This window comes from Erinaceus europaeus, chromosome 12 (genome assembly GCF_950295315.1).
Source record: "Erinaceus europaeus chromosome 12, mEriEur2.1, whole genome shotgun sequence".
In the NCBI taxonomy this organism is placed as follows: domain Eukaryota; kingdom Metazoa; phylum Chordata; class Mammalia; order Eulipotyphla; family Erinaceidae; genus Erinaceus; species Erinaceus europaeus.
This window is the reverse complement of record NC_080173.1, coordinates 69876285-69892146: the sequence shown is the minus strand read 5'-3', so window position 1 is coordinate 69892146 and position 15862 is coordinate 69876285. Positions and strand designations below refer to the sequence as shown.

The following is a 15862-nucleotide window of genomic DNA, read 5'->3' as shown; positions in this document are numbered from 1 at the left end:
GGTCACAGAAGACCTGCCTGAGAAAATATTTGATTAAAGCAGAAACCAAAGGAGAGAGAGAAAGGAAGAATTTTCTTCTGGATAAAGAAAATTCAGACAGAAGAAATAGCGGCTACAAAGAATCCTAAGATAGGAACATGCCTGGAATGTTAATAGAACAGCAGGCTTCTGTGATTGGCACAGTGTTGCAAAGGGAGAAAATGGTGCATGGCATCAGAGAGGTAATAGGCATCAGATTATAGGCATTGTAACTTTGGTTCTTATTCTGAGTGAAATGGAAAGCCATTGAAGAGTTGAGAAGAGACATATTTGTGAGCTGACCTAAATTTTAAGATCACTGTTACTGTTGTGTTGAGAATAGACTGGGGAAACTAGGTGTTGAGCACGGATGAGACGTGCAGAAGCAGGGAAACCATCTCAAGGCTTTGCAGTAATCCATTTACTGAGTTTAGAAAGACTAAGAGGCTCTTTTTAGGGATGAGGAGGTGTCTGATGTTAGACATGTTCATTTGTAGCTATCTCTTTAGTTACCCAACTGAAAATATTTAGTAGGGCTTAGATATGTAGGTGATAATTGATTCCTATAGGCAAGTCAGGCATTTGTGGGAAATAATTTCCCAACTTGTGTGGATTATGTGTTATGTTTATTTTGTACCTATTAAGATAGTTAATTTACAACATACAGGTGAAGGAATACTTACGGATATCTGAGTAGAGTTTCTCCAGCATCTTCGCGCCCATACATCAACATTCTTAAAATGGAGTGAGAATGTACATTGTAAATTCAGAACAACAAAAACAAACTTCATCAAACTTTTTTCACCAGATAGATCATTCATTGCTATCACATTTCTTTTTTTTTTTTTTTTTTTTTTTTAAATTTTATTTATTCCCCTTTGTTGCCCTTGTTGTTTTTTTTATTGTTGTAGTTATTATTGTTGTTGTCATTGTTGGATAGGACAGAGAGAAATGGAGAGAGGAGGGGAAGACAGAGAGGAGGAGAGAAAGATAGACACCTGCAGACCTGCTTCACCACCTGTGAAGCGACTCCCCTGCAGGTGGGGAGCCGGGGTTCGAACCGGGATCCTTATGCCGGTCCTTGTGCTTTGCACCACCTGCGCTTAACCCGCTGCGCTACAGCCCGACTCCCCACATTTCTATTTTGCCGGTACATTTAAAACAGGAATAGAAAAATTTTGGAAGTCTTTTAATTTTCACTAATCTTAGGATCTCTGGGTATGAGACCTCATTGAAGAAAACTGGTGAACAGCACCGTTAAGTCCACATCTAAATAAATCACTGCATAATTTTTTATCTTCCAATATTCTGAACAGTTACAAAAAGTAAATATATAACAAGCTATCTGTGAGGATTTAAAGAAACTATGGCACCTTTCTTTAACAGACCAAAAGAAATATACGACCTACAAGCTCAATGACAAATATCAAGACATAAAATTAAAACTTAATTTAATAATTAAAAAATTATTAAAAAATAATAGAGGTCAGACTGTGGCATATCCAGTATAGCACACATGTAGCCATGCTCAGGGACCTATGTTTAAGCCTCTAGTTCCCACCTGCAAGGAGGAAGCTCCATGAGCAGTGTTGCAGGAGCCTCTTTTTTTCTCTTTCCCTATCTCCCCCTTCCCTTCCAATTTCTCCACCTCTATCCAGTGACTAAGCAAATAGATTCAAAAGCCATTTATTTGGGGCCAGGTGGTGGTGCACCTGGTTGAATGCATGTTACAATGCGCACAAGGACCTGGGTTCAAGCTTTTGGTCCCCACCTGCAGGGGGAAAGCTTTGCAAGTGGTGAAGCAGTTCTCTCTCTCTCTCTCTCTCTCTCTCTCTGTGTGTGTCTCTCTCTCTCTCTTTCTCTTTCCCCCCCTCTCCTCCCTCCCTCTCTCTCTCCCTCTCTCCCTCTCCCCCTCCTTTCCTCTCTTCCTTCCTCCCTTCCTCCCTCCCTCCCTCCCTCCCTCCCCCTCCCCCTTCCCCTCTCTCCTTCCCTCTCTGTCTCCCCCTGCCTTCTTGATTTCTGCCTGCTTCTCTCCAATAAATAAAGATAATTTAAAAACTTATTTGTGGTCTGGGAGGTGGCACAGTGGATAAAGCATTGGACTCTCAAGCATGAGGTCTTGAGTTCAATCCCTGGCAGCACATGTACTAGAGTGATGTCTGGTTCTTTCTCTCCTTCTATCTTTCTCATAAATAAATAAATAAATAAATAAATAAATTTGTTAATGAGAGAGAGAGGACCAGAGCATCACTCTGGTACATGTGGTACCAGAGACTGATTTTGGCACCTCATGCTTGCAAGTCCCACATACAAATCCCCCACTTGCATGCTTGCAAACCCCTCTATCCATTGTACCACCTCCACAACAGCAAGGAAATAAGCCTTTAAAAAGAAACAACTTTAAAAGGTAGGGTTACTCTGGCAACAAATACTATTATGGAAAGAGAATAATCAAGGTTTAGGATCAGATTTGGTTTTGGCAACTCTGGCAACAAATACTGTTATGGAAAGAGAATAATCAAGGTTTAGGATCAGATTTGGTTTTGACCCTAGTTGTTTTTTCCTTTTGTCTTTTTTTTTTTCCTTACTGTATTGCTGTGAAATGAACTAGGGACCTTATGTATGCTGAGTGATCTCCCATGCCCAACTTTTTCATTCCTTATTTAGAAACAGGGGAGAGAAACCACAGCACTACTCTACCACCTGTGGAAGTTAATTCTCCCCAACAGCCTCTTGTGCTGTCCATAGTACTCCCACGCAGCCCTGGACTTAAACCCAGGGGCTTGTGCATGTTAAGGTAGGCATTTTACATACATCGGATAAGAGGCTAATAACCAAAATATAGAAAGAGGTCACCAAACTCAGCAACAAGAAAAACAATGACCCCATCCAAAAATGAGGAGAGGATATGAACAGAAAGAATATTCACCACAGAAGACATCCAAAAAGTTTAACAAACATGAAAAAATACAAGTCATTGATAGTCAGGAAAATACAAATAAAAACAATGAGATACCACTTCATTCCTGTGAGAATGTTATACATAAGAAAAGGTAGCAGCAACAAATTCTGGAGAGGGTGTGGGGACAAAGAAACCCTTCTGCACTGCTGATGGGAATATAAATTGGTCCAACCTCTGTGGAGAGCAGTCTGGAGAACTCGCAGAAAGCTAGAAGTAGTCCTACTCTATGACTGCAGTTCCTCTCCTGGGGATATATCCTAAGGAACGAATCACACGCATTCAAAAAGATTTGTGTATACAGCATAATTTGTAATAGCCAAAACCTGGAAGCACCCCAGGTGTCCAACAACAGATCTCCAACAGGTTGAGTAAGTTGTGTTCTAGATTCACAATGGAATACTACTCGGCTATTAAAAATGGTAATTTAACTTTTCTTCACTGCCGGGCTAGCTTTCCGGGCGGGAGACAGACGACCAGGGACTCATGGCTGAGCTGGGAAGCAGTTCAATCTTTATTGATGAGCGGGGATGCAGTGCAAGCTATCTAATCTCTAATCACAGTCCTGTCCTATATATTTCCTGAGGCAGAAGTGTCAGGTCGGAAAAGGATGTACATAGGATAGGGGGTAGGGAGAAGGAAAAAGCTTGCAAACCATTGGGGATTAAACAGTGGAAGACAGGGTGTGACTAGGAGAGGGGGCGGAGTGGAAAAAGAGCTAGAACCAGTAGGGATTAAACCAGTGGGGGTCTCAAAACAATGATTATGTAAATAAACCACAGCATCAAGCAATGTAGGGGAACAGAAGCAGAATTAGAAGCAGACCAACACTTCACCCCATCTTGGACAGAGCTTGAAGGAATCATGTTAAGTGAAGTAAGTCAGAAAGAGAAGGATGAGTATGGGATGATCTTACTCATAGACAGAAGTTGAAGAATACTACCATGACACCAGTCTTCCTTTCCTGGGTAGAAGACCTCACCAGCGTGTCCTGGAGCCCCACCTCTCCAGAGCTATAACCCAATAGGCTGGGGGGTATGGATTACCTGCAAAATAAATACCCATGTCCAATGTAGAAGCAGTTAGAGAAGCCAGACCTCCAACCTTCTGTGTCTCTTAGAGATCTTTGGTCCGTACTCCCAGAGGGATAAAGAATAGGGAACCAGGGGCCAGAAAGGTGGCATACCTGGTTAAGTGCTCACATTACAGTGCACAGGGACCTGGGTTCAAGCCCCTGGCCCCCACCTGCAGGAGGAAAGCTTTATTAGTGGTGAAGCAAGGACTGTAGGTGTCTATCTCTTTCCCTCTTGATCTCCTTCTCCCTTTTCAATGTCTCTCTGTCTCTATCCAATAATAAATAAATAAATAAAATATTATTTAAAAAAAAAAAAAGAATGGGAAACCTTCGTGGTCCAGGAAGTGATGCAGTGGATAAAGAACAGTACTCTCTCAAGCCTGAGGTCCAGAGTTCAGTCCTCGGCAGCACATGTACCAGAATGATGTCTGGTGCTTTCTTCTATGTTTCTCATTAATAAATTTGAAAAATAAGAAGACACAAAGCAGAACTTGGACTAGGTTTGGTATATTGCACCAAAGTAAAGGACTCTGGAGTGGAGGAGGGGAGCTTCAGGTGGTGGAACATGATATCAGAGTACCTATAGGGGCTTGAATTGTTATGTGGAAAACTGAGGAATGTTATACATGTATAAACTACTGTATTTTATTATTTGTTACTGTATTTTATTGTTGACTGTAAACCATTAGTCTCCTGAATAAGGAAAAAGAAAAGAAGAAAGAAAGAAAGAAAAAAATATAGGTACTTTACTCAGTAAATAATCTCCAAACTATGATACCAGTACTACTTTTTTAAAAAATATTTATTCCCTTTTCTTGTCCTTGTTGTTTTATTGTAGTTATTATTATTGTCATCATTGTTAGATAGGACAGAGATAAATGGAGAGAGGAGGAGAATACAGAGAATGAGTTAGATAAACACCTGCAAACCTGCTTCACAGCTTGTGAAGCAGCTCCCCTGCAGGTTGGGAGCTGGGGGCTTGAACCGGGATCCTTATGCTGGTCCTTGCGCTTTGTTCCACCTGTGCTTAAACTGCTGCACTACCGCCCGACTCCTGATACCAGTACTTCTCTGTGCTAGCAGTGTGGAAAAAAAAAAGTGTGTGTGTGTGTGTGTGTGTGTGTGTGTGTGTGTTAATCATAGCACTGCTCAGCTCTGGTTTATGGTGTTATGGGGATGGCTCTGAGGAGCTGGGATTCCAGGATACACTGGTGAGGTTCTCTGCCCAGGAAAGGCAAGCCAGCATCATGATAGTATTCTTCAGCTTTTATTTTTTGTTGCTGTATTTTATTGTTTACTGTAAACCATTAATCCCCCCAGTAAAAAAAAGACACTTTACTCAGTAAACAATCCCCAAACTATGATACCAGTTCTAGGTGCTAGCAGTGTGAATATGAATATATATATATATATATATATATATATATATATATATATATATATATTTTTTTTTTTTTTTAAACCAGAGCACTTCTCAGCTCTGGTTTATGGTGATGGTGCAGGGATTGAACCTGGGACTTCCGGAGCCCAGGCATAAGAATCTCTTTGCATAACCATTATACTGTCTACCCCCACCCAACTCCCCTCTTTATTTATTTACTTATTTATTTATTTTTATTTTATTTATTCCCTTTTGTTGCCCTTGTTTTATTGTTGTAGTTATTGTCATCGTTGTTGGATAGGACAGAGAGAAATGAAGAGAGGAGGAGAGAAAGATAAGACACCTGCAAACCTGCTTCACCACTTGTGAAGTGACTCCCCTGCAGATGGGGAGCCAGGGCTTGAACTGGGATCCTTACACCGGTCCTTGTGCATTGCACCACTTGTGCTTAACCCTCTGCACTACAGCCCGACTCCCTCTTTTTTTTTTTTTTTTTTAATATTGATTGATTGAGGTGGTGTGAAGGAACCAAAACATCACTCTGACGATGCTGAAAGTAAGACTTCATACTTGAAGGTCCAAGGCTTAATCTGCTGTGTCACCTCCCAGGGTGAACCTTAATCTTTCTGAACCTTAGTTCCTAATTCATGAAATGAGAGGGGGAATCAAATCTGTTTTGTATATGATGGTTATAATGAAGATTTAAAATATTAATTGTGGAACATGGTAGCAATAGCTGTTAGTAAACAAATAAACAAAAAATAATTGAAAAAAAACTGCCCTGGGTATAGAATTTGTGTCTTAAACTCATACCTTCTGAAACTCCTGCAAGAAATCACAGTTTGTCACAGTGCTTTGACAGTGGCATGAGTAAGGACGCTTTGCAGTGTACAGATTAGTGTTTCTTATCTAGAAAGTCCTGTTTTTGTCTAAAGGAGGAAGGAAACTAGTGATTTATTTCTAGACATAGAACTGTTCTGGGGGGTCGGGCAATAGCACAGAGGGTTAAGCGCACATGGCGCCAAGCAAAAGGATCCCGGTTCAAGCCCCTGGCTTGCCCGCCTACAGGGGTGTCACTTCACAGGTGTCTGTCTTTCCTCCTCTCTGTTTTCCCTCCTCTTTCGATTTCTCTCTGTCCTATCCAACAACAACAGTAATGTCAACAACAATAATAATGACAAGAACAAGGGCAATAAAAATGGGAAAAATGGCCTCCAGGACCAGTGGGTTTGTAGTGCAGGCACCAAGCCCCAGCGGTAACCCTGGAGGCAAAAAAAAAACTATTCTGGCCTCTGCTTAGTTTCTCCTTTGCTTCCTCTGATTAATTTTCCCTTGTTACTTTCCTGGCAGGTGGCTGTGAAAAACAATATTGATGTCTTCTACTTCAGCTGCCTTATCCCACTCAATGTGCTTTTTGTAGAAGATGGCAAAATGGGTAAGTATGTCTTTCTTTTCTTCTGTCCCTTTGCCAAATACATTTTTTTGTAGTCCAATTCTTTTTAATTTTTTTTAAATTTGTGATTAATAGTATGTTACAAAATTAGAAGGTTACAATGTATAGTTGCATACCACACCCACCACCAGCGTTCTGTATCCTGACCCTCCCACCTCCCAGAGATAACCATCATAGTTCTGAGTCTTACAGTTTGTAGGTTGCTTCTGTTTTGTTTGGATTTTTTTTGGTAAGTTCAGTTTTCTAGATACCACATATAAGAAACCACCTGGTAGTTGTCTTTTCGTTTCTTTACTTATTTTACTAAACATAATCACCTCTAGTTTCATTCATTTGTCACCAAATACATTTAAAGATATATTACCTTTCTTCTGAATGTCAGAACATAGCCCTAGAAGTATGTTGTTTTGAAATTTTGAAAAGTATTATAAGACTATATTGTACCTCTTATAACTGCTGACATATTCATTTGGGTCACATTTGGTCTTTGTTCCTTGTTTCTAAATGTCTGTAATCTCAATGCCTTTGTTTGAATAATTCACACTAGGATAGTCCTTACATACATGTGAATTTTAATCTTAGCTTGGCTGTTTATTGGCTATCCCATGTGGCAAATTCATTAACTTTTCTAAATTTCAGTCTCCCAAGTTTGCAACACAGAAATAATTTTTAAGAGATTTAAATGAGCAATACATGTAAACTGAGCACTTAGCACTGTACTAAGTTCTTCTCTCGATAAGAACTCAATGATTATAATAAACCATTAGCACTCCCTATGTGGTTGTTGACATTTCTCACTTATTTATGAAACTACTATCTAATAAAACTAACTTAAACTGGTACATAGTAAATTATATTGGTACTTACTTGGTTTAGTTGGTCTTTAGCTAGACAGGACATAATATGATTATATATGATAGCATTAAGGATTAGAAATGCCACAAAACTTACTAAAGTCACCCAACAAAGAAACTTTGGAGCAAAACCCAAACCATTTCCCATGTATCTTAGTGCTACTGATGGATTAATCGAACACTTCTGCATAGCTAGTAGTTGACTCCAGTTCCAGGTTATACTGGTTACATTGCAAGACCCAGCACTCCTAAGAAAAGGTAGTGCAGTGCATCAGCAATCAGAATACTAATAGACTGTACTTACCTTTCCCCTTCATTTCTACAGAGCGCCAGGTCTTCCTTGCAACATGGAAGGATATTCCCAATGAAAATGAACTTCAGTTTCAGATTAAGGAATGTCATTTAAATGCTGGTGAGTAGTGAGTCTAAGTTCCATGTTCTTTTTTAAAAAAAATTTTTTTTTGCCACCAGGGTTTTTCACTGGGGCTTTGTGCCTGCATGATTTTACCACTCCTAGTACACTCTTTCATTCTTTTTATTTAGCAATTGAAAAACAGAGAGGGGAGAGAAATCACAGCAGTGCTCCATCACTTATGAAGCTTTCCCACTACTTGGTGTTTCCATGTGATAGCTAGGGACTCAAACCAGGGCTTAAGACATAATAAAGCATGCACTCTACTGGGCCATCTATCTCCTAGCACCCTGAATTTTATTTTCATCCTAGTAAATAAAACTACATTTTGAAAACTTTTATCTTTACCTGTTTCTTTCCACATACAACTTATTTCTAGTGAGTACATGATAGATATTTCCAAATTTATTTTTTAATATAAAATGTTTTGGTATAGATTACTTACAGATTTTAGAGACAAATTAGAATGATTTTGTCTACCCAGTTCTTCCATAGTAGAACATGTTTTCATCATGTTTCTAAACATCGTATAAACATGAAGTAACACTTGAGGGTATGTACTCTCCCAGGAATCCCAAGATACTATTTCTCAGACCAGGGAAATAGCATAGTGGTTTATGCAACAGTCTTTCATGTCTGAGACCCCAGAAATAAGCCAAAGCTAAGCATTACTCTGGTTAAAAGAAAAACAACTTTTTGTATCAGTCTTCACTATTAGAGGCAAAAGTGGTTTTTGGTTGGTTTTTTTTTTTTTTCCCTTTTGTTGGCCTTGTTGGTTTTTTATTGTTATTGTAGTTGTTATTGATGTCATCATTGTTAGATAGGACAGAAAGAAATGGAGAGAGATGGGGGAAGACAGAGAGGGGGAGAGAAAGATAGACACCTGCAGACCTGCTTCACTACCTGTGAAGCAACTCCCCTGTAGGCGGGAAGCTGGGGGCTTGAACTGGGATCCTTACGCCGGTCCTTGTGTTTCGTGCCATATGTGCTTAACGTGCGCTGCCATCCGACTCCTGGGTTTTTTTTTTTGTTTGTTTTGTTTTGTTTTGTTTTGTTTTTTAAATAGAGACAGAGAAATTGAGAGGGAAAGAGGAGATCAAGAGAGATACCTGCAGTAGTACCTCGCTGCTCATGAAGCTTGGCCCCTGCAGATGGGAACTAGGGACTTGAACCAGGGTCCTTGCATACTGTAATATGTGCACTTTACCAGGTGCACTATTGCCCACCCCCAAGGTGACTTTTTTGAGACCTTTGCTTAGAATCCATTTTATCATTAAACAGGAATACATCATAATTGATTAAAATTTAGCTGGTAAATTTTTTTTTTCCTTCTGATAAAGATGGGGAAAAATAGAGGGAGAGAAAGAGATAGAGACATCTGTACTATTGCTCCACCACTCAACCTTCCCTACAGCATGTGGAGACTGGGGACTTCAGCCAGTCTTGCCCACCCCACCTTATATCTTCTTACATTGTGTCAGCTCTTGTATGTTGTCACTAACCTCTTTAATCACAATTAAAAAGCCCAGATCCTCTTGTAGGTAATTTTATTACTGTAATAAAGCATCAAAATAGTAACCCATAAGGAAAAATAATAGCAAATCTCAGTTGCTAAAACTTTATTTCACTAAGGTAAGTGTTCTTTAAAAGTAGAACAAGCCCCTAAACTATTCTAAATCACCCTATTTTTTTCCTGACCTCTCTTTTTTTGACATTAGTACAAAATGTTATAATTTTTTTTTGTCATGTTAAGAGTGGGGACTAGTGGTTTACAGTAGTTATTAGTACATGGGTGTGCAGCTTCTTGTCTCTTCCATAATAGCCATCCACAAAACTCTCCTACCTCCAACTTAACCTTTTCTTTCTTCTTCTTTTTAAATCTTTATTTATTAGATAAAGACAGCCAGAAATGGAGAGGAAAGGGGGCAACAGAGGGGGAGAGAGACACCTGCAGCCCTACTTCACCACTCATGAAGCTTTCTCCCTGCAGGTGGGGACCGGGGGCTCGAACCTGGGTCCTTGCGCACTATAATATGTATGCTCAACCAGGTGTACCACCACCCAGTCCCCAACTTAGCCTTTTCTACCATTATTTTCTTGGACCCCAATGGTCTGTCTTTCTTTCTCTATTTTCAAGAGAAATATTAGACAGTTCTCAATATTTTATTTATGAGAAAGATATGAAGAGAGATTAATGAGAGAGATAAGAAGAGATACACCAGAGCACAGCATAGCTTTGGCTTATGTTGGTGCTGGGGATTGAATCTGGGACTTCCGAGACTCACACATGAAAGTCTTTTGACATAACCACTGTGCTATCTTCCCATCATCCCCATCATCCCAGTTCCCTCTCCAACTCTTCTCTTTCCCTCCTTTCCCAGAGATCTTTATAGATTTTAATGAAGGTAAAACTTGGAACTTAGTCAATACTTCCTTTTTTTTTTTGCATAACCACTATGACCCTTTCTTTTTCTTTTCTTTTTTTTAATTATCTTTATTTATTTATTGGATAGACAGCCAGAAATAGAGAAGGAAGGGGGGGGAAGTAGAGTGGGAGAGAGACACCTGCAGCTCTGCCTCACCACTCAAAAAGCTTTCCCCCTGCAGGTGGGGATTGGGGGCTCAAACCCAGGTCTTTGCACACTGTAACATGTGCGCTCAACCATGTGTGCCATCACCCAGCCCCAGTACCTCCTCTTTCATTCAACCATCATTAACTTCTTTCAGCATGTTGTCTTCCTACCACCATAGCTGGAATACTGGACTAGAAGGAAGAGATAGTATGATAGGGAAAAAAAAACCCTTCATTATCTTCTCATTCTAACTTTTTATTTATTATTTACTTCTGAAGTATACACAGAGAGAAAAGCCATAGTACTGATCAACTCTGGCCTTTGGTGGTGCTGGAGATTGAATTTGGTTCTTCAGAGCCTTGGGCATGAAAATCTTTTGCATAATCATTTTACTGTCCCCACCAGCCCTCATTTCAGCTTTTCGGTTTTAATTTTTTGAGACACTATAATGTATTTATCTTACACTCAGACAATTTTTTTAAATATTTATTTTGGATAGGGATGGAAGATATTGAGAGGGAAGGGAGAAAGATAGATAGATAGATAGATAGACAGACAGGCAGGCAGGCAGGCAGGCAGATGGACGGTCAGATGATATCAAGCTGTAGTGTTGCTTCACTATTCATGAAGTTCCCCCCTCCAAGTGCCACCTTCTGGTTCATGACAGTTTAATTTTTTCTTAAGGAAGCTTCTGGTACAGAATCCATAGTGAACAGTGGTAAGAACCAAAGTTTATCGAACCAACTCTACTACCTATCTCAGAATAAGCCTAACCCATGGTTATAATCTTTCTTTTATCAATTAGTCATGATGCAGCATTTCATTTAGCTGCTCCTGGGAACATTTGTCCCTTGTTAAAGGTTTTTTGTTTTTGTTTTTGTTAATCAGAGTTTAAAAATACAGTTTGTGTTGTGCCTTTTTTAAGTTGCCATTGACTATTATTAGCAGACCAGAAGCTAGCTAAGAAGTCTTCGTGCATGGTTATTATTTAATTCAATGTTAACTCAAATAATTTGACCATGAAGTTTTAAATCCTGCTTTTACTACCATCTTTGGTATTACAAGATAGTTTGTGTGTGTGTTTGATTTTGCCAAAAAGTTTTTGTCTGGCCTTTCTCCCAGTTGAACTGTGTCTTCTGATGTAGCCTGAAACAGTTTCTTAGAGCAAATTCAGTTTCAACAAGTCCTGCCATGGCCTCATGCCAGTTCCTGCTCGCTCTGGGTGGACCAAATACTTAATGAATTGATTTTCCGGTGACACACTGCTCTGTGGCAATGTAGTATTGGGAGGAGAAAGGCCACTTTATTTTCTCTCAGAACCTAAGTCCATCATATTCCCACACTAATCTTGCAAGACTACTTCTTTCAACTACATCTTTCTATTTCTTCTTCTGCTTCCTTCCCAAAGTCTGGAATACCCTGACCTTTAAATTTCTTTCCAGTCTTGAGGCCTCCATTAACATGAACATTTTCAGGTTTGGTGCCTTCTGATTCAATATCCTGGGTCTAGCTGAGAGCTAAAAATACCATTCTTTCCAGCTGATCTGCCCTAATCACAATAGCACCAACCCTTTAAATAGCTTTTCTTTGCCAGAGTAGACATTTGACAGATGGAACTAACACTCTGAGGATTGTAGGGAGTCACAAACTCAAAGGACTTACCAACCTAGCATTAAGGTTTTACTTTTGCTCTTCCATTTCTTTCTAGATGGAGGATAAAGAAGAAACCATGTTCTCAATACTCAATAATGAGATTTTAGTAGAAAGATGTATGTTATAGAGATGCCTATTGAGCCACTAGTTTTGTAAATGCTAGAAAATACGTCAGATAGGTACTAATGTTTGGGTATTCATGTCTGCTGGTATAAGAAGATCTGTTCAAATTTGTTTTTGCACTTTACCATTATGACTGCAACTAGTATCTTAATGGTAGAAGTTGTATCTGGGAGTCGGGCAGTAGTGTAGCGTGTTAAGCGCACGTGGCACAAAGTGCAAGGGCTGGCATAAGGATCCGGGTTCGAGCCCCGGCTCCCCACCTGCAGGGAAGTCGCCTCACAAGTGGTGAAGCAGGTCTGCAGGTGTCTATCTTTCTCTCCCCCTCTCTGTCTTCCCCTCCTCTCTCCATTTCTCTCTGTCTTATGCAACAAGGACGACAGCAATAACAACAACAATAATAACTACAACAACAATGAAAAACAACAAGGATATTAAAAAAAATTTTTTAAAGAAGAAGTTGTATCTACAAGTATAAAAAAAGAAAAAAGAAAAGAAATATTCCTGGCAAGAAATCTACTGGTTCAACTGACTTTTAAATTATTCAATAAACTCTGAGAAATATCAGAGACATTTTGTATCTGTATTCACTACATAGACACTAATAAGAAACAAATACTTCTTTGGCATGGGGTTCTATTTCTTTTGTGTTTTTTAAATATTTCATTTAAAAGCAAAAAGAGAGAGTGGGGCGGTAGTGCAGTGGGTTAAGTGCAGGTGACGCAAAGCACAAGGACCAGTGTAAGGGATCCAGCATAAGGATTCCGGTTTGAGCCCCTGGCTCCCCACCTGTAGGAGAGTCGCTTCACAAGTGGTGAAGCGGGTCTGCAGGTGTCTCTTTCTTTCCCCCCCCATCTATCTTCCCCTCCTCTCCATTTCTCTCTGTCCTATCCAACAATGACGACATCAGTAACAACAACAATAATAACTACAACAATGAAAAAAAATAATAAAAGCGAAAAGAAAGATAAATCAGATTACCACCCTGGTACATACAACACCAGGAATTGAACCAGGAACCTCAGACATGAAAGTCCAATGATCTACCAATTGAGTATTTCCCCAGCCATTATTATTTGTTTGTTTGTTTGTTTCTCCCTCCTCTCCCTTATTAGATATGACAGAGAGAAATTGAGAGGGAAGAGGGAGACAGAGAATGAGAGATACCTGCAGTGGTCCAGGAGATGGCTCAGAGGATAAAGCACTGGACTCTTTCAGGCATGAGGTTCTGAATTCAGTCCCCAGCAGCATGTGTACTAGAGTGATGTCTGGTTCCTTCTCTCTCTCCTATCTTTCTCATTAATAAATGAATAAAATCTTTTTTAAAAAGAGGGGGAGGAGGAGGGAGAGAGAAAGAGAGAGACACCTGCAGACCTATATCACCTCTCATAGAACTTTCCCTCTGCAGATAGGGAGCAAGGACTCGAACTCTGGTCATTGTACATGGTAACAAATGCACTCAGCCAGGTGCACCACCACCCAGACCCCTCCAGCCATTATTTCTTTGGATAATGATGGTGCTGGAGATTAAACCCAAGACCTCTTGGCCAAAAGCAAGAAAGTCTGTTGCCTAGACTACTGTCCCTTCTCCCCCTACCCACTTTATTCTTATTGATGCTGAAAGAATTGTGACTTTGACTGAAGTAGAAAGATGAAGGAAGGGGTCTACACCTTTTTTTTTCTTCTTTTTATTCCAGGGTTATTGCTGGGACTCAGTGAATCCACTGCTCCTAGAGGCTATTTTTTCTCCTTTTATTGCTCCCCCTTTTTTAATCATTGTTGTGGTATTGTTATTGCTGTCGTTATTGTAGGACAGGACAGAGAGAAATGGAGAGAGATGGGGAAGACAGAGGGGGGAGAGAAAGATAGACACCTGCAGATCTGCTTCACCGCCTGTGAGGCAACTCCCCTGCAGGTGGGGAGCCGGGGGCTCGAACCCGGATCCTTATGCCGGTCCTTGCACTTCACGCCATGTGCGCTTAATCTGCTGTGCTACCGCCCGACCCCCCGAGTCTACACCTTTTAAGGTTTTTAGGTCCTTGGTCCAGAAAGGCAAATTTGATGGTAGACCAAGTCAACCTTGAGGCAAGTGTAACCACATTCAGTCATCTTTTTCACTCTGTCCTTGGAGCAGATCTTAGTATATACTTACTATCTTTAGGCCCCACATGTTATCAGCAGGTAATATTACATCAGCAGGTAACATTACATGCTTATCCTCAAAGTTGCACTACAGTAAGATTCCATTGTGTTCCCAGGAGTTCAGGAATGTAAAATAAATATGATATCTTATCTGGAAGGCAATCATCCCAGTCTATATAGGAAGCTCCTTATATTTAATTCTCATTGCCAAATAACTGACAAATACTATTTAATAGAATCCTCCCTTCATTCAGCCTTCTGATAGAAATCATATCACACACATTCAGTTAGAACAGAGTTAGACTCCTGGCCAGAATCCTTGTAAATGTATTGAAATTACATCTATTCGACTTGCTTTTTCTAACTGTTTGTTTGTTCTAGTATTGCTTATTGTATTCTGGCTGTTTGCCATGTTTTCTGATTCTTGAAGGAGGGTGAGTGTGTATGCGTGCTGTGTGTTCTTTTCTTACTCTGTCATCTCTTATGTGGGTGGTGAAATGAGAAATCTATTGGAATAATCTATTAGTTATATAGATACAATTGAGAACATGTTTGTGTCATATAACAAGATGGCTTTTCAACAAAGATTCCTACTCTGTGTGTGTTGAATACTTTGTAAATAGTCAAGAGCCTTGAGCATTAAGATTTATTATTATTATTATTATTATTATTTTACAGCTTAAAGCAAGCTTCCATGTGTCAAAGACAGTTCTGTCAAAAGACATTAACCAAACTCCAACTGGTGAAGTTGCCTAGCAACTCACTCTATGCTGCAGGAGTCCTTTATTGTGGGAACCAAAGATAGCCTGACCCCCACCTGCCAGGAGACAATGTCAAAAAGCATATTGAGGCTCCTTCCTCAAACATTGTCATAACTACCCTGAAATAAGCTTGACTCCTCAAAGGAATCAATTCTTAAGTTGTAACTACTCAACTTTATGTTAGTGAAAACCTTGGAAGGGGGAAGTTAGTAAGTAATTGAGGAGAAAACATTTCATGAATGGGCTTTCATACTTGCTCCTCTGAGCTCTCACTGGTCTGAACGTGGAAGAGAAACATCACAGCAAGATCTACCTATCTCCACAATTATCCCACATTTAAGAACAGCAGGTCCTGGAATAGGATTCAGAGTCTTTTTATTATAAATTAGATGGGGGAAAATGGTAGTTCTGGCCATTTTTTAATGAATTAACATTCCTTTCTATTTTATTTTATAGGGCAG

At 39.8% G+C, this 15862-nt stretch overlaps 1 protein-coding gene across 4 annotated transcripts in view; it reads left to right on the top strand.

Moving 5' to 3' along the window:
- AP2B1 (adaptor related protein complex 2 subunit beta 1) overlaps nt 1-15862 on the top strand; it is a 119795-nt gene that overhangs the window by 95971 nt on the left and 7962 nt on the right. For all 4 annotated transcript variants that reach the window (XM_060203951.1, XM_060203949.1, XM_060203950.1 and 1 more), the window contains 2 exons: nt 6784-6868; nt 8066-8152. In XM_060203951.1, the coding sequence (XP_060059934.1) occupies nt 6784-6868; nt 8066-8152 (172 nt within the window). The remainder of the gene's footprint in view (nt 1-6783; nt 6869-8065; nt 8153-15862) is intronic.